At 40.9% G+C, this 23,010-nt stretch overlaps 1 protein-coding gene across 1 annotated transcript in view; it reads right to left on the bottom strand.

Moving 5' to 3' along the window:
• IFT80 (intraflagellar transport 80) overlaps positions 1–23,010 on the bottom strand; it is a 474,284-nt gene that overhangs the window by 27,051 nt on the left and 424,223 nt on the right. Inside the window, exon 15 of the mRNA XM_086944208.1 lies at positions 16,545–16,692. Within this exon, the coding sequence (XP_086800334.1) occupies positions 16,545–16,692 (148 nt within the window). The remainder of the gene's footprint in view (positions 1–16,544; positions 16,693–23,010) is intronic.

Below are 23,010 nucleotides of genomic sequence, written 5' to 3'. Positions count from 1 at the left end.
CTCGAATAAATTTGTCCGCGATATATTACCAGGTGTGGGCTCTTTCCTCAGCAGGCACCTTGTGACTTTGATATATATATATATATATATATATATATATATATATATATATATATATATATATATATACACTGAAAAAACCATAGGTTATAGACCATATATAGTTAGGAATTTGTATTTACAAAACCTTGAAAATTCACTGAAAAAACCATAGGTTAGAGACCATATATAGTTAGCTGGACATTTTATTGACATAAAACCAATGAAATTCCATATATAGTTAGTTGCACTAACTATATATCGCGCACCCGCAATCCACTGCTGATGATGTCACATATTACATCATTCATGACATGGTCAGTGACATCACTGATGACATCACTGATGACATCTCAAATGACATCACTGATGACATCACTGATGACAACATCCAGTGACTGTATGTTTCTGTAAAGTTAAAATATGTCTTACATATTGAAGAATGAGTGGATGTATAAGTGTCTGGATGAAGGATTTAGTAGGTGCATGACTGACTGTATGAGTGAGTGATTAAATGTGTCTCACTGAGTGCATGGGTTAGTGACTAAGCTGTCTTAATTTGTGCATCATTATGTCTGTTGTTCTGTAAACTGCTGCATGTTTTGATCAGTAGCTATATGAGTAACTATATGGGTTATTGATTGGTTGCCCAAGTATTTGTATGGGAGACTAAGTGTGTGTGTGGGTGGCTGGGAGGTGTATGACTCTGTGCATAGATGTGTGAGCAGTTGATTCACTAGATGTATGGGTTCAAAAGTGCATGTGGAAACAGCTGTATGGGCGGTTGACTGTGTGCATGAGTGTATTGGTGAGTGAATGGATATCTCAGTGCTACATGTCAAAGTAAGTACATATGTAAAACAAAGTACATGTGAGAGTTGACATATATTAATAACTGTGCATAAGAGCCAGTAAATGTGTGAGTGGCTGTATGGATCATTGTGAACTTCAATCAAGGATTGTATAAAAGAGTAAATATGTGTTAGTATATGTTTGAATAAGTAAGGTGTGTTTAACTGTATAGTAGAGGAAATGGAGGTGTGATTTATTCTTTGCATGACTGACTAGGTGTGTGAGTAACTCCATGGATGAGTGACAGTCTGTGAGTGTCTGTTTACACTGAGTGTATGTAAGGTTATATTAGAGTCTGAAGAGGTTCAACGTATTATCACTTGAATGATATCATCAGTGATGTGATCAGTAATGTCAAATGAGATGTCATCAGTGATGTCATTTGAGATGTCATCAGTGATGTCATCAGTGATGTCACTGACCATGTCATGAATGATGTAATATGTGACATCATCAGCAGTGGATTGCGGGTGCGCGATATATAGTTAGTGCAACTAACTATATATGGAAATTCATTGGTTTTATGTCAATAAAATGTCTAGCTAACTATATATGGTCTCTAACCTATGGTTTTTTCAGTGAATCTTCAAGGTTTTGTAAATGCAAATTCCTAACTATATATGGTCTATAACCTATGGTTTTTTCAGTGAATTTCATTGGTTTTTTAAAAAGCTAATATCTATAGCTGTAAAATATATTCTTTATTACGTGACGTATCACGTAGCCACGTGAGACGCCTCATGACGTGTCGCATAACCGTGACGTATCGGCTCTGCAGCGCAAACAAAACCCGTAACGTAAGCGCGCCGGAGCATGCTTACAGATATATATATTTTTTTTAACCTTAATTAGACAAAATCCACACGTGCACATATCTTGAGGCCTTGCAAAGGCACATCAAACAAACAATCCCTACAATTTTGCCAAGTTTGCTGGAAATCTATTCCCTTAATTTTTTTTTACTGTTTCTCTTGGTTTTCCCCTTGTTACGCTTACCGGGACGCTACCCGGTATGCGAACCGGACGCTCCAAAAACACAAGATGGCGGACTTCCGTTACGCTGCCGGTTAGCTGCCCGGTTCGCGTACCGGGAAGCGCTCTACCGCGAAAAATCGCAAATTTTTATTTTTATTTTTTGCCCCGCGGGGGACTTTAATATCCCCCTCATCAATCCTAGGGGGTCAGGAGGGGTTTACCTTGCCCCCTTTCCTTCATTTCCCCCTTCGTTTTTCACCACATCTTGTCTCTCGAACCTACCGAGAGACAAGATGGCGGCCGCTCCGGACTGTTTACAATGTTGACAGCCAATCAGCTTCTCCTCAGACTCCCGTTACGCTGCCGGTTAGCTGCCCGGTTAGCTGCCCGGTTCGCGTACCGGGACGCGCCTCTACGGCGAAAAATCGCAAAAAAAATTTTTTTTTTATTTTTTGCCCCGCGGGGCACTTTAATATCCCCCTCATCAATCCTAGGGGGTCAGGAGGGGTCTACCTTGCCCCCTTTCCTTCATTTCCCCCTTCGTTTTTCACCACATCTTGTCTCTCGATCCTACCGAGAGACAAGATGGCGGCCGCTCCGGACTGTTTAGAATGTTGACAGACACCGGAGAGCCAATCAGCTTCGTTTCGCGAAGTTCCGTTACGCGTCAGGTACGCGAACCGGGGCGCTAACCGGAGCGCTGTTACAGATATATCTGTTTTTTAAAAACGTTAATTTCTCAAAATCCACTGGACCACATATATTGAGACATAGCAAAGGCACGTCGGGCAAACTATATCTACAATTTTGCCAAGTTTCATGTAAATCCATTCAGCCGTTCGAGCTAAAAGTGATTCCAACCGCCCTATGGAAAAATGAATGGGAAAAACGCGTTTTGGGACCCCCTTTATTCTCGGCCCCCCCCTTGGCAAAACCCCCCAAAATTTTCAGGGGCTGCTCAGAAACAAAATGTGCCATTTTCCTGAAAATTTCAGCCAATTCCGTCCACAAACGCCAAAGTTATTCGACATAGAATTTTCAGAAATCCCATAGGAAAAAAATCCTAACTATATATACCTACTGGCGACCGCCAGTAGGTAATATATATATATATATATGATGCTCCACTGCCAAACAAAGTCGACACACCAGCACTCCCAGTAGGTTAAACCTAATTAGGTTTATTGCACAAGGGAAAAAGTATAAAACATACGCGTTTCAGCACTTGCCTTCGTCAGTGTCATCTGGCGAGGCGGAGATTAATAAAGGCATATATAATAAACATAGAAAACGGACTACTGTCCAAATCATAAGCGCCATCTTGTAATGGCAAAACCAAAACCAAATCATATTAACTGCATTCAGGTATATCCGTACATGTTGCATGCCGGACAAAATTAATTCATGTCTATTGATGCTATATACAGGTAAAATAATTACAACCTTATTTAAAGCCCTGAATGGGCAATCATGATAAGACAATTGAATCAATGTCATGTGCATTGCTAGATTTACACAGTCCTTCGTTTACGGTTTTGACCTGAATTATTGCTACATTACATATTGTGTTAAAGGGAAAGTTGATTATGTTAGAATACACGGTAGCCATGAAGCCCTGGATGGGCATGTTTTGAAAAAAATGTCATCATTACTTTTTGGGTATTCTTAGTTCATTTTACAATCACTACCTAGTCTAGATAGAGATGTACTGTATAGCCTATATCATACAATCCCTTGACACTTTGTTACAACGGTTTCTTTAATTCCTTCTTAAAAAATATATACTCTGGCAATGACATATATGTGTATATATATATATATATATATATATATATATATATATATATATATATATATATATATATATATATATATATATATTTATATAAATCCAGAACAAAACACCTTCTCCAAGGACAAAGTGTAGAGGCTGCAGCAGGGGAACAAGTGGAAACATCTTTATTCCTTCACACAGGTAAGAAAGAACTAGTTACTTACCTGTACACTATGGTTCTCCAGTATTATCTTTCATAGATTCACATGCTTGTATCTTCCCCGTCGTCATGGTGGGAGTCTCCCGGTAAATAATAATCATAGCAGTAGAAGAAAAAACTGCCTGAAACCATAGAGTAGTGAAACCAGAGGGTAACCTCTCCTCCTCGTTATGTGGCCCAAACTACAGCAAATCAGCAACCAGCCCCAGCCTACACCATTCCCAGCAGAGCCACCATACCTCAGATTTCCTACCGCCCAAGAGTGAGCTATACAGGAAAACCAGAGATAAAAGGTGGTCTACCTAAAGGAAACGGGGAGGCGGGCGGGCGCGTGTGAATCTATGAAAGATAATACTGGAGAACCGTAGTGTACAGGTAAGTAACTAGTTCTTTCTCCAGTATTCAATCTTTCATAGATTCACATGCTTGTATCAGAGTAGATAACAGTTCCTGTAGTTAGAGCGTTTCTAGGCTAGACCCCTTTCCTATCTCGGGGCAGTGTGCCATAAATTGCTTCTATTAAAAAGAACTTTTCACAATACCAAGGCATGATCAATTAAACATTGCCACTATAATTATTTGCGTAAAGAGAAAAAACATATTATATAGTAGAAAAAGTTTGCAGAATACAATTCATAAACATGTACCTTATTTAAAGAGATGTCGCAGAACTGCCTGTCCCAGAGCTGCGTCTGCTTTCCATTCCGTGTCCAGACAGTAATGCTTGGTGAATGTATGAGCAGTCGACCAGGTTGCTGCTCTACATATGTCTGGAAGGGGTACTCCTGCTAGCAATGCAGAAGACGTCGCCATTTTCCGCGTATCATGGGCACGGACTTTCCTGTCGAGAGGTCTTCCTGCTTTCTCATGACAGTAGCCAATAGCGGAAGCGATCCATCTGGATATGGAGGAACGTGAAAGGGCCAGCCCTTTTCTGACCCCTGAGTAAGCAACAAACAGTTGGTTTGATTTGCGAAAGCTTTTTGTCTTTTCAATGTAAAATTTTAGGCATCTGCCAATATCCAAAGTATGCAGAGCTTTTTCAGCCGCTGTGGATGGATTTTTAAAATATGTAGGCAGGATAACAGGTTCATTCAGATGAAAATAAGAGGGTATTTTAGGCACAAATTTAGGGTTAGTTCTTAGCATCACCTTATCCGGCCTGAATTGAATGAAGGGGTCCGATATAGAAAAAGCTTGGATCTCGCTCACTCTTCTGGCTGATGTGAGCGCCAACAGTAACGCCACTTTCCATGACAAGAATTGCAATTCTGATTTGTGTATGGGCGCGAAGGGAGCTTTCATCAGCTGCGACAATACCGTTTTAAGCTGCCATGAAGGTGGGGGACGCTTGACAGGAGGAAACTTCCTGAACAGCCCTTTCAAGAATTCTTTGATTAGTCTGTTAGACCACAAGGAAGGGCATCCTGGTGATCTTCTATATCTGGAAATTGCTGCTAGATGGACTTTAATAGACGCGTGCGCCAGTCCTGATCTGGCTAAATGCAGCAAATAAGGAAGGATTTGCTCAGCAGAGGACGTTAAGGGATGCACTGCATTAGCAACGCACCAACTACAGAATCGCTTCCATTTTGCCATATATGTCCTGTTGGTAGACAGCACTGCGGAACTTTGCAGTATTTCACGACATTCCGGAGTGATATCTAGGGACTGGAATTCGTGCTCGAAAGGTTCCAAGCGGACAATCTTAGCGAGGTCAGTTGCGGATGAAGTACTTGGGCTCTGTTCATGGAAATCAGATCCCTGGTTATCGGGAGCTGTATTCTTGGTTCCACCGACAACTGCAGAAGCTCTGTATACCAAAACTGCCTCGGTCAGGCCGGGGCTATCAGTATTATCTGGCAAGGTTCTGATCTCATTTTCCTCAGTAGTCTGGGAATCAAGGGAAAGGGAGGGAAGGCATAGGCAAACATCCCTGTCCATCGGAGCTGGAGTGCGTTCCCCCTCGAATCTTGCGGAGGGAACCTGCTGGCATAATGACTGCATTTCTTGTTGCTCTGAGTTGCAAACAAGTCCAGACCTGGTTTGCCCCACACTTTGAAAATCCGATTCAACTGGACCTGGCTGATTTCCCACTCGTGGCAAATGTCGGATGACCTGCTTAACAGCTTTTGTGTTGTCTACTCCTGGAACATGTTCCACTTGCAGTGTTATGTTTTGACACAATAGCCATTTCCAAATTTTTTGTGCCAGAATCGACAAGGGTTTTGATCTCGTTCCACCCTGTTTGCGCAGGTAAAACATTGTTGTTGTGCTGTCTGTCCGCACTAAAACCGATGAACCTTGGATCCTGGGAAGGAAAGCCTGGAGGCCCAGGAAGACCGCTTCTAATTCCAAGAGATTGATGTGACATTTCGCCTCTTGAGGAGACCAAAGGCCTTGAATTTCCAGGTCTTGCAGATGCGCCCCCCAACCTCGTAGTGAAGCGTCTGATGTCATGACGTAGCTTGGTGATTGTGGTTCGAATGACAGGCCCTTTGTTAGGTTGCTCCTGATACCCCACCATGACATTGCCCGCTTGATCTGACAGGTTATGACCAGCTTGTCGTCGAAGGAACCCAGGGCTTGGACCCAGTGCTTGTCCAGGGCTTCCTGTAACGGTCTCATCTGTAAACGGCAGTTGGGGATCAGCGGAATGCAAGAGGACATCATTCCCAGTAATGATTTGAATATCCTGATGGAAGTGGACTTTTTTGCTGCTAGGGATGCAGTCAGATTCAAGATTTTCGTTACCCTTTCCTCTGAAGGGTAAGCCTTCATTTCTTGTGTTTTCAAGATTGCTCCTAAGAATTGTAGAGCACAAGTCGGAACAAAAGATGATTTTTCTTTGTTTATCCGAAGACCTAGTCTTTGGAAGAGATCCGTGCACTTCCGTAGAGATCTCTGCGTTGCTTGGAACGATGGTCCTTTTACTAACCAGTCGTCCAGGTATGGGAACACCTGTAGACCTTGCTGCCTTAAATGCGCCGCTATAGGAGCCATGCATTTTGTGAAAACTCTGGGGGCAGACTTCAGACCGAAAGGTAAAACTCTGAACTGGTAATGGCGCCCCGCCACCATGAATTGCAGATATTTTTTGTGCTTTTTGTGTATCGGAATGTGGAAGTATGCCTCCAGCAGGTCTAGAGAGACCATGTAGTCTCCTTTGCGAAGCAGTAGCAGAATTTCCTGCAAGGATAGCATACGGAAAGAAATCTTCTTTATGTATGTGTTCAGATCTCTGAGGTCCAGTACCTGTCTCCATTTTGATGACTGCCTTTTCCTTATAAGGAAGAAGTGTGAATAAAAACCTGTTCCCCGCTGGTCTGGTGGTACTTCCTCTATCGCTCCTTTCAGAATGAGTGATAAGACCTCTGCTTTGAGAGCCGCTAAGTGCTGATGAACTCTGCAGAGGGGTGGACGATTTGGAGGCCTTTGCGAGAATTCCAGGGTGTGACCCTGTGTAATGATGTCTAATACCCATCTGTCCGATGTTATGGACTGCCAATGCGGGAGAAACTGAGAGAGGTAGTGGAACTGGTCGATATGAAGCGGTAATGGAGGCGCCTGTGGAACATCACTGTCTGCGACCAGAGTCTTGCTTCCCTCTGGCGGTGGACTTTCTCTTTCCTTGTTGTTGGAAGGAAGTGTTTGAGGACCGATAATGCTGGTTGGAGGAGTACTGACGGTAACCCTGCTGGTTGTAAGGTTGGTACCGATTAGATTGATAAGAGGAACGTTGTTGTTGAAAGTGTCCTCTGGATCCTCGGCCGCGAAAGGACTGATAACGGCCTTGTTGCAATGATCCCAAGGATCTAGCAGTGTCAGTACCTGCTTTTATCCCCTGCAACGCCTCGTCAATCTGTTTTCCAAAGAGGCTTTCACCATCAAATGGCATGTCCAATATCTTAGACTGCACCTCCGGTCGAAAAGACATAGCCTTGAGCCATCCCTGCCTCCGCAGGGTTACCGCCCCAGCCATTTGGCGAAAGGCTATAGACGATATGTCCATTGCCATGTCTATGGACTCCGACGCTGCTCTGGCTCCATCTTGTAGAATGGTGGTCGCCTCCTCTTTCTTGTCCTCCGGAAGGTGCGACAGGAAAGGCGCGATGTCCGACCACATCTGCCTATTGAACCGGCTCAGCAAAGCCATTGCGTTGGTAGCTTTGATGGAAGCTGCTGCCATGACCGCAAAGCGTTTACCTATGCCATCCATCTTCTTGCCCTCCTTATCGGGGGGCGCCACGCATGTAGCCATCGGGTTCTTGGAGCGCTTCTGGGCTGCTTGAGTCACCACCGAGTCTGGACGAGGATGACCAATAAGACATGCTGGAGCCTTCTCTACAGCACGATACTTCTTGTCCAGCCTGGGTATGGATGCTGGGACTGAGGCTGGATTCTTCATCAGTTTGAGTCCTTCATCCCAGATATGCTCAATGATCGGAATAGCTCTTACCGACTTCCTGGAGGACTCCTTAAAGTCGTAAAGGAAACAATCGCTTTCCTTGACTGGCATAGAAAGCTTGAACCTTTTAGCCGCTTTTTCCATCAGGTCATGAAAGCTGGCTATATCCTCTGGTGGAGAGCTTGATTGAGGCAAGGGTGACGCCGGGGACGTTGGAGCAATATACTGGTCCCATTCGTCTCCCACTTCCTCATCCTGAGTAATTTCTCCTTCCTCCTCCTGATCCTCATGATCAGACTCATTCAGGTCACACGAATCGTAATTACGTTTTGAACCTCCTTCCGAGGAGGGGGAGGCGGTTGAGCTATAGGCGTCTCTTTAACAGGTTGAGAGTCTTTCTCATTGGCCGCGGAAGAATTATCTTCTGGAAAGCGACGATAATAGCTGTCTATCATACTCCTTAAGTCAGATATTAAAGAGATAGGCACCGACATCGCCTCTTCTCGCGCAGGCGTATCCACTTCCTCCTCATCATCATAGTGATAGGCCTGGTGAAATGACTCGTATCTCATCTGGCCCTTGACCGGCCGGTTTGTAAAGGCAAAGTCCTCCTGGTGTTCTTCCTCATCAGTGTCCTGATGTTTAATATGGAGCTGCGAAGGACTGTACGCCACATCATAGGATCCTTCCTCCTCCGATTCCTGGCAATCCAGAATGGTGGAGGGCAGCAGAGGTGAAATATTTGGCGTGGAAAATTCCCCTTTTCTGCTCGTCAACACCCCCGTCGACGGAGCAATCCTTTTAACAGAAATATAAGTCGACGTTATTTTCGTTGGAGATGGCATCAACGATGTTTTCGCATCGACGAAGGCCTAGCACTCACCGTCGACGGAATCGTCGTTGTCGTCGACGTCGACGAAGCTGTCGACGTCGAGATTGTCGTCGTCGTCGTCGACGGAATGGTCGTCGCCGCCGTCGTCGACGGAATGGTCGTCGCCGCCGTCGTCGACGGTCTCGTCGGTGATCTGACTGGATTCTTAACAGATTTCGTCGACGGAAGCGACGACGGAGCCTTCTTTTCTGAGGAAGGCTTGAGAGGAGTTGGAGGGAGTGAAGTAGAAGGTTCACCTTCCTTAGATTTTCCTGCTTTTTGCTTCCTCACATCTCCCTTTTCCTCAGAGGACCCTCTTAACTTTTTAGAGGTGTGTCCCTTGGCTTCTCCTTCAGACTCCGAGTCTTGAACTTTCTTTTTCTGAAGCCATAATAGGAGGCGCCCTTCCCTATCCCTCAGAGTTTTGGGAGGGAAGGTCCGGCAATACTTGCAGTCCTTAGGGATATGCTTGGGGTACAGGCAGTACAAGCATTCCTTGTGAGGATCCTCAGAAAAAAGTCTGGCCTTGCTCCAGGATCTGCAAGCTCTGAAAAGACTCTTCTTGGAGCTTTCAGACATTATGACTGAAGTAATTCTTGACAAGAAAAAAGAAGATAGTACCTGACTTCCAATTGTCAAAGGTCAAAAGTTCAGTGAAGAGAGAATAAACTGAGCAGAGCTCAGGGAGACTCCTTCTCACACGAAGGCGGTTAGAAATCTGAGGTATGGTGGCTCTGCTGGGAATGGTGTAGGCTGGGGCTGGTTGCTGATTGGCTGTAGTTTGGGCCACATAACGAGGAGGAGAGGTTACCCTCTGGTTTCACTACTCTATGGTTTCAGGCAGTTTTTTCTTCTACTGCTATGATTATTATTTACCGGGAGACTCCCACCATGACGACGGGGAAGATACAAGCATGTGAATCTATGAAAGATTGAATACTGGAGAAGTAGTCCCGCATCACACACTTCGGCTAATGCATTTCGGCGTATTCTGTTGCCTTCATCAGCGCCAGGGGTGTGAACGAATCAGGAGATGGGCGTGCATCCCAGATAAAGTATCTTGCCCTCTCCTGATTGGTCGTGCATTATTCCGCCCTCGAAAGGTGAATACCTATAGCATGCATCCCTAGCAGGTCGCTCCTGGAACTGCGCCTACCAGTCCCAGCATGCAATGTTCATGTTCTTGTCCGGTGGATGCTGCGTGGGGCGGACTAGCACTGCGTGGATAGGGAACCCTCCAAATCCGATGCTCCCGGAATGCGCTGTCTCCTCCATTCCCCAAATGCTTCACCCTGCATACCACAGGGATCCATTAGGCGGGGGCAAGGATGAGAATCATACCCCGCCCGAAGTGAAGCCGAATGGCCTCAGCACCGCCCCATCTCTTCCCGGGCTAGCAGGTGGGCTCTGGCAATTCCGGTAACCCGGACCCAAAAAGTCCACCGAAGTAGAAACCAGTAGACCAGAGCCTGGTTAACGAAACGGGAGCCTCTATGCGCGATATATATATGTCCCTCTGTGCTGCTGTGAAGGTTCAGGCTCCTGGTCCTTCACATAATAAGGGGAAAATATGCAACAACAACAAAACAAGATAGGAAGGAGAAAGTTTTGTGACGATTCATCAAATGGTCACCAAAGTTATTAACAAACCAAAATAAGCTCGACCTAGTTACCATAGGAGTATCGTTTTTTGCTTTGTTAATTACTTTGGTGCCGTTTGATGAATCTTCAAAAAACGTTCTTCCTATCTTCTTTTGTGCATATTTCTCCCTTATGTGAATAACCAGGAGTCTGAACCTTCACAACAAGCACAGAGGGTCCCTTCTCTAGGGTACCAGTCTGAGTCAAAAACTTCTTGGATACTGGCACAAATTCTAGAGGCTTTGTTTGGCGCCTTAGTTGCGCAGGGTTTAAGGGTAGAGGTTTACCTTGTTCCTCTCACAAGGCAAGCGCCAAATGTCCATCTCTCCCTCTCTCTCTCTCTTTCTGGAAAAACTTGAATCAATCTTTCAAATCCTGGCATCATGATCCAGGGCAAACATGTTTAACATCTATAAATCTTTCTTGCTCCACATATTGAATATCTCTTAAATAAAAAATAAAAGTTCCTTAAAAGACCTTACAGTTATCCCTGCAGAGGCCAATACAAAAAACAATGAAAAAGATGCAATTCTGAAGACAAAATAATCCTTTCCTACATAAACTGGAGCAGAGCTCCTGAAGATTCCCTTTGCTTATGTGTGCTGAGAATCTGGCTGTTGGGGCCTTTGAGGAGTATAGAAATGGGTGACTATTTTTCTAATTGGTCAAAGTTTGGGTCATTTAATGAAGTAGATAGGATACAAATAGTCTATGGTTTTTGCCAATATTATTATGTGTCCATTGGTGATGAACATTGGTTATCAAGGGTTCCCAACCTGATAACAGGGAATGTTCATGCATGAAAGATCCAATGCGGAGCATTTCTGGTTGACACCTCCTCACAAAACTCTTTAAGCTCTGTGATGTTTGATGGCTTTTGTCTATGCACAGCTCTCTACATTTCCCACCACAGCATCTCAATGGGGTTGAGGTGTGGATTTTGACTTGGCCATTGTCAAGTCCTGAAGACGTGGGTTATACCGCCTTACAATGAAGGAGTCTCAGGGTTTCTAATTGAGGTGACATGTGGAGACAGCTGGGACTCCCGAGGTAGTAATCACCACACATCAGATCCAGATGACAGCAGAAACAGTGATGCAGAAGCAGCCAGAAGTTTGAAGACTGATTTTGTCAGCTTCATCCAAAGGTCAGCGAGATGTGGCAAAGGCAGAAGATAAATGGGGCAAAAGAAGAGGCAAGAAGGGCTCTAGGTAGATGGAGGCAGAAGGTAGGAAGTAGCTGGAATCAGCAGCAAACAATAGAACTAGGGAGATAAGGGAAACGAAGCCAGAGACATCTAGGCTGTAGCAGTATTGTCATAGTTTTGAAGCACTGAAATGAAAGATATTACTTCAATACTTTGCATTTCATCTGCTGCCTAATTCTCCTTTCAGAGCCAAATTCACTGGCCATAAAAACCGAACCCTATCTACTTCTTTTATTTTTCCCAATTATAAATAAAAAAGTTTTTACACACAAATATTCATTACCTTGCAACTATGGCTCTCACTATTTAAAACACAATCACAAAATAATGTAATTACAAGATCTGGTAATAGATTGTTGCCAGTCGCTGCACATTGTGCTTAAGATACACTGTAGTTAACAGATTGCTGTTACCTTTGCTAGAAATCCAAAAAATGTTATCTTCAGCCATATACAGTCAGGGCGGGCTTCAGGGCTTGGACTGCAGCCAGTCTGAGCCCAACCCACTGTGGGCCCAAGTCCAGGTATACAGCTGAAGACCACATCCAGCCAGAGCCAGTAACAAGGCCTAACCTGTGGCAAGTATGTGAAAATAATTAAAATACAAAAACTGAGAAACCACATTGGAGGAAACTAAACCATGGAAAATCAATTTTAAGGAAAGACAAATTTAAGAAAATACAAATACATTAAAAATTACATTACACATTTTAAAGGAAAGGATTTTAAGGAAACATCAAAAAACACATCCTTGATTGAAGATTAGTGAGGGGTTTTGGGATTCAGGAATGGGTTATGTTTAGGGGTGATGAGTGGTTTTTAGGGTTATTGGCATTCGGTAATGGATAGAGTTTAGGGATTGTGAGGGTTTTGTTTTTAAAACCACTCATGGGTGAAGTTTAGGATGGTGATAGGTTTTTAGGGTTCACGGATGAGTGGAGTTCAAGGGTGGTGAGTTTCTTTTAGGGTTTTAAGGGTTCAGGGATGGGTGGCATGTAGAGGTGTTGAGGTTTTTGTTTAAGGTTTTACAGATGGGTAGAGTTTAGGGCTGGGGAGTGATTTTCAGGTTTAGTGATGGGTAGAGTTTTGGGGTTGTGAAGTGTTTTTAGTGTTTGGAATGGGTGGAGTTTAAGATGGTGCAGGGTACTAAGGGTTAAGGGATAGGTGGAGCTTATATGTCGAAAGGGGTTTTAAGGGTTAGGAATGCAGGGCTTTAAGAGTGGTGAGAGGGCTTTATAGTTCATGAATGGGTGGTTTTCAGGAGTGGTGAGGGTTATGTAAGGTTCAGGGATGAGTGAAGTTTAGTAGTGTGCGGGATTTTAATGTATCGCAAATAGGTGGGTTTTAGGCATAGAAATGGGTTTTAACGGTTCATAAATGGGTGTAGTTTAGCGGGAGTGAGGGGGTTTTAGGTTAAGATATGGATAGAGTTTAGTAGCAGAAAGGGTTTTTAGGGTTCAGAGATGTTGAAGTTTAGAAGAGGCATTTGTAGGGGGCAGAGCAGGATGGCATTTAGGTGAGGGCTCAACTAATTAAAACCATCCACAGTAATTATTTTACAATGTAAAATATATAAATCCGAAAGAACACCCCCTGGCATAAAGGATTGAAATAAATGCCTTCAACAACATTTTTCCTGAAAGTAAGACCTACAACCATTTCATTTACATCTTTAAAAAAAAGTATGCGGAAACCAACTTCGAAAAAAAAACCTTTATATTAATTGGCTTCTATGAAGTGTTAAATATCATTCATCCTTATAAAAAGTTTCATTAAACGGTTTAGATGAAATGGTTTCTCAGTATTGGTATTCCATTACATCGTTTCTGTATTAAATCAATTGTGGCAATTACCTGTGCCCAATCTATAGCCCAAGCAATACCTGCTGTGTTTGGCCTTCAGCCATTAGGTGCATTTTTCACTAACACACAAGGCTTCAGTTACACTCAACATTTCTAATTCTGAGTTAACCCATTTGGCCCCTGTGCCCTGCCTTGCTAACGTGAAACATTTTGATGTCTGCAATTAATCTAAACCAGATTTTAAACCAAGTGATTTTGGTGAACCATTCAACTGAATTTGTCTCATATTTTCACTTCAGGTTTTTCTTCAAACTTTTTGAAATTTATATTTTAAAAATTCAATTTCATGGGCTCTTAATTTGGACGATTTTTGTGTCATTTTACTAATTACATTTGATGTTTTCGGCCTAAATTGCTTTAGAAATTGTATTTTTCTACTCTAATGTTGTTTCAATGCTGCCTAAATACTTCACTTGCATTTCTCTAAACAAAAAGTCTATTGTTTTGTGCCATATTTACCAGATTAAGCCTCTACAAGGCACTGGTTTACTAACTTTATGGAAGCTCATACCTTTCGCTTACCTAAAGTTCATAATCCAGGATACCATAAATGGATATGTTTGTATTTATAGTCAAGAAAGAAATGACTTAAACTAATGAATTCACAGAAGGACACATTATATGCCATTACAACGTTTTATCATCAACGATGAGTCCATTTGCCATATGAAATCAAGGAGTATGGAAAAAGTCACGATATGCAGTGATCACTGCTGATTGCTCCATTTGGATGCAATGGTTTCTAACAATAAATCGAGAGGCTTTCACTGGAGGCTAGCAGATTTATCTTGACGAAATTTTCTATAGGAAAAATCTCCTTGTCTAGGAGCAAATAGTGCGCAGGTTTAAACCGTTGGCTAAAAGTTGATAACGTTTAGTATTAATGATTGAAAATTTGGAATTCCGAAGCACACATGGACCATGATTTACTGATTTTGTTTTTAAATGATGTAGCATACAGTTGCCAGAGGTGCCCAGGTGGTGGATTTCAAAAGAAAAGAGAAGGCAGATACAGTTGATAGAGGCAGGTTTTGAGCAAGTGGACTTTTGCACCCCAAAAAGAAATTGTGAGTATATTCTGGCCTTTTGTACAGATCTGTTTTCAATTCATGAATGCAGAATAGCACATATATAACAGAGTGACGAGGCGTGTGCTGAATTGGATAAGATACTGTAGATATGAGCGGGAAATACTTCAAGTTTATTGCTTCCTGCATTCCATGCTAGAAATATTCATAGTATGTTAGACACAAATGGTATTTGATAGTAGAAGGTGCAAGTATAAGGTTCTCAAGTATGCCCATGTAAATGATGAACAAAAAATTGAGGCATCCAAGTGCTCAAAGAAGTGCCCTACAAATGCATTTTTAGAAGTACTGGAGTACAAATGTCCTGGTTCCTTGCCAATCATTGGGAACACTGCACCCTTAACCCCACCTCTAACTTTGCCATTGGTTACAAACACAACTCAATTGATGTACCAGTGTCAGAGGACCACGTCATCATTTCTCACATGAAGAAAGAAAGCAACAAAAGTGCACAGACTCAGAGTAGCAAGGCAGAGAAGAACATAATGGCTATTTCCAGAATGTAGGTATTTAATCTCCTAAAACAGGTTCTTAACCTGTGCTCTGGGGACCTTTGGAGGTCCGCGTAGTCTATTCAGTGGGTCCGCGACTGCTTAGAAAATTAAATAATATTAACAGATTAATAAAGCGCATATAAATAAAGAAATGTAAAGTTGGAAATGTTAAAAACGTCTGCAAATGACTAGGAATTTGAAATTGGAGGCTATGACTTAAGTTAGTATCCTCAGATTGATTCATAGGAGCAGTGCAAGGGCATCAAACACAATATGGTATGGCCAATGAGTGTTCCCTGTCTGTTGGTTTGTGGTACAATTTATCGAAAATGCTTAGGCCGGGATCATCTCCATCCAGAAATGGCTTAGTGGAGTTCAGATTCCAATAATGATTCAGTGGCAGCCCCTGGGTTCAAGAAATGATTAAGTGGGAGTCCACAGAAATCAAAAGGTTAAGAATCACTGATTTAAGTGACTGCCGTCACAAAAATGTAGTGATGTTAGTTCATGTATGTATAACTCTTATATTCAGAGTAACTTAACTTAATGTACAACTTCGAGTGACATAAAGAGTCTCACTATTGATTATACATTATTCACATTCAATAGCTCTGCCAGTACATTTTCAACAAAGTCACAGACTTTTGCATGATCCCAACAAACTCTAACCCATAAAAAACCCATAAAAAACAATCATCTTTAATATACTGGTTACCTTCTATTTTCCTGTGCCATCTTTCATAAAAATGCCATGAGTAACAATATGAACGTATGGCATCAAAATAAAAAATACACATATTTTGATTTTTGAGGTGTTAATACCTTACTATTTTTCTATGGTACATAGCTTCATTTACCCAAATCTATAAACAAAGAAAGAATGCTGATAATATCGAATGGGTTCTGTGTTTCCTCAGCATTGCAATATTTCACTTGTTGAAGCACATGCACAGCACTATGTCTTCTGCTTACATCCAAGTCAACATAATGTCCAAAAATAAAGAAATAAATTAGACAGTGAAAACTCACAATTAGGGCATAACACCTGAAGAACAGGAATCTATAGTGCCATTTACACCACACAACTACTGTTACGAGAAATATTGCACAATACCTTGCATCTTTTTCAAATACTGTTTTCAACAAGAGGTCCTTATCTACATAAACAACGTTTGGATAATACCAAACAGTGAAATGATTATCCTGAAGACCACATAGTATGTTGGCTGTGTCATTCCAAGCCAAAGTGAGAACCATAGTACCTTAAAAGAGAAAAAAGACACTTGGGATTATATCACTGCTTGAAAACACAAATGATTATTTTAAAACAACTATAATAAAGACACTCATAAAGAACCATACTTTTGATTCTGTACATCATTATTGATCAATCCTCTGATTCCTACTAAAATTTAATATAACTCATTTTAATAAATTTTCCTATTACCTTATAACTCTAAATCCTTCAGTATCATCTCTTGTTCATATAAAACATACTAGCCCACAATCATTCTACGGCAGCTTTATATCTTTCGTATCTTAATAGCTGGCTGTTGGATATCCGCTGATTAATCTGCACAGGTGGAAACTTGAAGGACGGTACGTATTTTTGTCATTCAGTTCAGTATAGAAAGTTCTGAAGAGTTTCTGAAGCACTATTTGCACCTGAACATCCAAGTAATGGACACCTGGGTTTCCAATGTTAATAGTACATTTTAAATGCTCCTTAATTCTGTGTAAACTCAGCTTGAAACTAGTGGTGAACCGCCACTGTTTCTTTCCAGCGGTCTAACATTTTATCTTTGTAACAACCTCACCATAGCAATTCTGATTTCCTCATGCTGGTGTGCGATGGAACCATATAAAACTGGTAATATTCAGTGTGAATGGCTTCACATTATCACTTTGTATTTCAAATGCCTTAAGCTGTTCCTGGTGTTCTACAAATCCGTCTTTAATTGCTTAACCAATGGATTCAGTAAATCATCTATATGAACTGATATTGAATGTAAGACTGAATTGATCCCAGCAATAATTGACCTACCTGGATTATTTAGGTTTTTTGCGACCCTATGGAATAAGAATATAGAAAGTAGTACTTTCTCCACTATTACTGTGTCCTTATCCTGCAAATTTCTTAGAGCTTTCCTCTGTTTACAGAAGATACATTTCAGTTTCTTCAAATTACAATCCTCAAAAACACAAAGCATATTGCTATTAATTTTAGGAGAGAACCATTTATATTTTCTTATTTATGTTGAACTATATAGCCAATTTGTGTTTGTTTAATTGTTGATCTCAAGTTCCTTATCCAATTACTCTCTATTTTGTAACAATCTGGACAGGCATTTTGTTAGCTACTCAACTGCAAGTATGATATGATCTTAAATAAGCACTATTTAAATATTATACCATGTAGTGACAATATCCTTCCTGTTTTACAATAATGTTAGTTTGATGGGCAATTGCTGCCATCTTTGAATCAGTTTAGCTAAATAATCGTGCGCATACACAGGTGGATGTCATTTACATCTGACTTCCTTTTATAGTAATTCGTTATGTTGGGGGTGCTACAGTGCCTGGCTCCAAGATGTTCAAACTATATTTTGTTTAATTAGAATTATTTCCACAAAGGATCGGTTACTTGTCCTTAAAATGAATCTATCAATGATTTTATAATTCAGTGCGAGCAATGCATCAACATATAACATATAAACATGAAAACAAGGACACAAGGTGTATACGAGAAATATCACTTTATCAAATAGCTCAATCAAAGAAATCAGCTACATATACAGATCAATAAGTAAATAAAATTAGGGCTGTAGGTACACAAATAAGTAAATTACAAAGTGACACAACAGAACCTAAAAAGACACCTATCCCAAATCGCATTGAACCAAACAAAAGAAAGAGATAAGGTGTAAAGTCGACGTTTCGGTTTCTCTGACGTTAGTTTGCTGAAACCATCCTCAGGACTGTTTATTAAATTATGGTCTGTAAAGAGATTGTTATCTGTAAATCAAAAAGATAATTCACGATTACAATATAAAACTGAATATTAACGTAACACCCTGGTGGACAAGACATTGGAGACAATTCAGACATTTCACTACAAAAAGGACATACTATGTACCAAGAAAAAACATTGTACACAGACATAAGATATTTACAGAAAATATATTACAGTTTAAAAGTGCAGTCATTTTGGAAAGACATTTCATTATCTCATATAAATTAGTCCAAGAGAGAATTATTCACACTCTTTTCTATTGGACATATATCCACGACCTGATCAATGGAAACAACATATATATACCATTGCTTTGGAAATAGACACATTTCTATTTATGGTTCCAAATTAGATGTTGATCATATGGATTTGAATTTAAATCATAATTAAGACCTCCAATAGAGTGACCTGTTACTTTGACATGTGTTTTGATACGGATGTTCTATGAAACCATGTGGGATAAAGGAATTAAGTACCTGTTTTAGCAGGAATAGTTGCATCCCGTGGGTAACTGTTCGTCAACAATGACTTGTCAAGTCTGATGAAAAATAAGGGTTCAATTACACGGTCTGTGTTTTGAAGGTAAACATAAGACAAAGACCTATAGGTGAGCACATACCTATCCGTTATTAAGTGGGAAGCTGTACTTGATAGTTCAGATTGGCGACGGGTTGTTCCTCGTCGGTATTCAAAGTAAATACAAAAGAAGCAGAAAAATCTGCAAAAACATAATGATCGATATAACTGGCTTTAATCTATTTCTTAGTTCACTCGCTCTTTACCAAGATGTAAAACGAGTCTTACCCGATATGTATTAGATAGTAGTATCAAGATATCCAACTTGAACAGGTATGGACGGGAGTAGCAGTTATAAATCCTGCATCACCTATCCCAGATAAAAAGGAGACATGTATATACATAAACAACTAGAATTCTTGATGGACCTGCGCTGCAGCGTTAGTAAATACAGAGCGTCTGGCCAACCAGTGTGTATCTGAGATTGCAACTTCGATTGCTAATAGACCTGCGCTCAAGCGTTCGTTAATGCAGAGCGTCTGGCCAACCAGTATGTATCTGAAATTGTACGTACCGCCTAATATACTCTCGTGTCAGATTGCATTAAGCCGGTTTATCTACATCGGTACACCGCTTTATGGCTAACACGGGACCGATACTTAGTCATTCTGAGCACATTGTTATGTTTTATCGGCAAGCAATTTGCATGTCTGCGAGAGAGCAAAATGCTCCGTTTTAAGTGAAGGACTTTACGCAGAATACTCCGAAGTGATCTGGGAGTTAACCAAGAGTTTTAAAGGTCTCCGAAGAGACGTTACGCGCTATTAAAAATAACGAGGGTTGCAGGGAACGTATGCATATACCTGAACCAAAATGATCTAAACATTCAAAGATTACATTATTGAGCACCATATCGTTATAACAGGGGTGCATTAGAGGTTAGTTGCATTTAGCATAAGAGCTTCGGAATGATACGAGGAAGGTTAAGTCCTGAGCTAAGCAGAAAATAGCCACAGTTCATAGCACTTCTTACCTCGAGTTCGGGCGGAGCACAAACGAAGCACGTCTCGTATGTACGGACCAGCAAGTGGTAACTGATTACCCACTTGTATTTAAGGGTGAATTGTTTGGAGGTAGAGATAGGACTGTACTTAGCGGCCATCTTGGACTAGTCAAGGGACTAGGAGGTTCATGGATTTAGTCATAGAACATCCGTAACTTACAAGGTGTGTCAAATACAATAGGATATCAATTTGTTACATAAACCATATGTGACATAGACATTTCCTATTTATTAAACGAGTGTAATAAGCATACATGAGTTCGTTAAAACAGTTGGTATTTCATAATGTTCGAACCCCTTGCAGTCACAATATTATACTTTTGAGTGGATGGATAAACATTATTCAGGTCAGGCATGCCAATGCATGCCATTCTGTTGCTGAATTAAGGCCACATTTGACAGTGTCGGTAAGGCATATAAGTTTCCCTTCCCATAAGGGAAACTTATATGCCTTACCGACACTGTCAAATGTGGCCTTAATTCAGCAACAGAATGGCATGCATTGGCATGCCTGACCTGAATAATGTTTATCCATCCACTCAAAAGTATAATATTGTGACTGCAAGGGGTTCGAACATTATGAAATACCAACTGTTTTAACGAACTCATGTATGCTTATTACACTCGTTTAATAAATAGGAAATGTCTATGTCACATATGGTTTATGCAACAAATTGATATCCTATTGTATTTGACACACCTTGTAAGTTACGGATGTTCTATGACTAAATCCATGAACCTCCTAGTCCCTTGACTAGTCCAAGATGGCCGCTAAGTACAGTCCTATCTCTACCTCCAAACAATTCACCCTTAAATACAAGTGGGTAATCAGTTACCACTTGCTGGTCCGTACATACGAGACGTGCTTCGTTTGTGCTCCGCCCGAACTCGAGGTAAGAAGTGCTATGAACTGTGGCTATTTTCTGCTTAGCTCAGGACTTAACCTTCCTCGTATCATTCCGAAGCTCTTATGCTAAATGCAACTAACCTCTAATGCACCCCTGTTATAACGATATGGTGCTCAATAATGTAATCTTTGAATGTTTAGATCATTTTGGTTCAGGTATATGCATACGTTCCCTGCAACCCTTGTTATTTTTAATAGCGCGTAACGTCTCTTCGGAGACCTTTAAAACTCTTGGTTAACTCCCAGATCACTTCGGAGTATTCTGCGTAAAGTCCTTCACTTAAAACGGAGCATTTTGCTCTCTCGCAGACATGCAAATTGCTTGCCGATAAAACATAACAATGTGCTCAGAATGACTAAGTATCGGTCCCGTGTTAGCCATAAAGCGGTGTACCGATGTAGATAAACCGGCTTAATGCAATCTGACACGAGAGTATATTAGGCGGTACGTACAATTTCAGATACATACTGGTTGGCCAGACGCTCTGCATTAACGAACGCTTGAGCGCAGGTCTATTAGCAATCGAAGTTGCAATCTCAGATACACACTGGTTGGCCAGACGCTCTGTATTTACTAACGCTGCAGCGCAGGTCCATCAAGAATTCTAGTTGTTTATGTATATACATGTCTCCTTTTTATCTGGGATAGGTGATGCAGGATTTATAACTGCTACTCCCGTCCATACCTGTTCAAGTTGGATATCTTGATACTACTATCTAATACATATCGGGTAAGACTCGTTTTACATCTTGGTAAAGAGCGAGTGGACTAAGAAATAGATTAAAGCCAGTTATATCGATCATTATGTTTTTGCAGATTTTTCTGCTTCTTTTGTATTTACTTTGAATATCGACGAGGAACAACCCGTCGCCAATCTGAACTATCAAGTACAGCTTCCCACTTAATAACGGATAGGTATGTGCTCACCTATAGGTCTTTGTCTTATGTTTACCTTCAAAACACAGACCGTGTAATTGAACCCTTATTTTTCATCAGACTTGACAAGTCATTGTTGACGAACAGTTACCCACGGGATGCAACTATTCCTGCTAAAACAGGTACTTAATTCCTTTATCCCACATGGTTTCATAGAACATCCGTATCAAAACACATGTCAAAGTAACAGGTCACTCTATTGGAGGTCTTAATTATGATTTAAATTCAAATCCATATGATCAACATCTAATTTGGAACCATAAATAGAAATGTGTCTATTTCCAAAGCAATGGTATATATATGTTGTTTCCATTGATCAGGTCGTGGATATATGTCCAATAGAAAAGAGTGTGAATAATTCTCTCTTGGACTAATTTATATGAGATAATGAAATGTCTTTCCAAAATGACTGCACTTTTAAACTGTAATATATTTTCTGTAAATATCTTATGTCTGTGTACAATGTTTTTTCTTGGTACATAGTATGTCCTTTTTGTAGTGAAATGTCTGAATTGTCTCCAATGTCTTGTCCACCAGGGTGTTACGTTAATATTCAGTTTTATATTGTAATCGTGAATTATCTTTTTGATTTACAGATAACAATCTCTTTACAGACCATAATTTAATAAACAGTCCTGAGGATGGTTTCAGCAAACTAACGTCAGAGAAACCGAAACGTCGACTTTACACCTTATCTCTTTCTTTTGTTTGGTTCAATGCGATTTGGGATAGGTGTCTTTTTAGGTTCTGTTGTGTCACTTTGTAATTTACTTATTTGTGTACCTACAGCCCTAATTTTATTTACTTATTGATCTGTATATGTAGCTGATTTCTTTGATTGAGCTATTTGATAAAGTGATATTTCTCGTATACACCTTGTGTCCTTGTTTTCATGTTTATATGTTATATGTTGATGCATTGCTCGCACTGAATTATAAAATCATTGATAGATTCATTTTAAGGACAAGTAACCGATCCTTTGTGGAAATAATTCTAATTAAACAAAATATAGTTTGAACAAATTCCCTTGAAGGCAAATTTACCCTTTCAACTTCATTACCCAAGCCCTCAAGGGTATTCCGGGTCGCTCACTCCTTCGAAAACTGGCTCCAAGATGGCCACACCTTATTGCGGCTCCTCGTGC

The sequence above is a fragment of the Lissotriton vulgaris genome, chromosome 11, assembly GCF_964263255.1.
Source record: "Lissotriton vulgaris chromosome 11, aLisVul1.2, whole genome shotgun sequence".
NCBI lineage: Eukaryota > Metazoa > Chordata > Amphibia > Caudata > Salamandridae > Lissotriton > Lissotriton vulgaris.
Note: the sequence above shows the minus strand (reverse complement) of the source record. Positions and strands in the feature narration are given on the sequence as shown.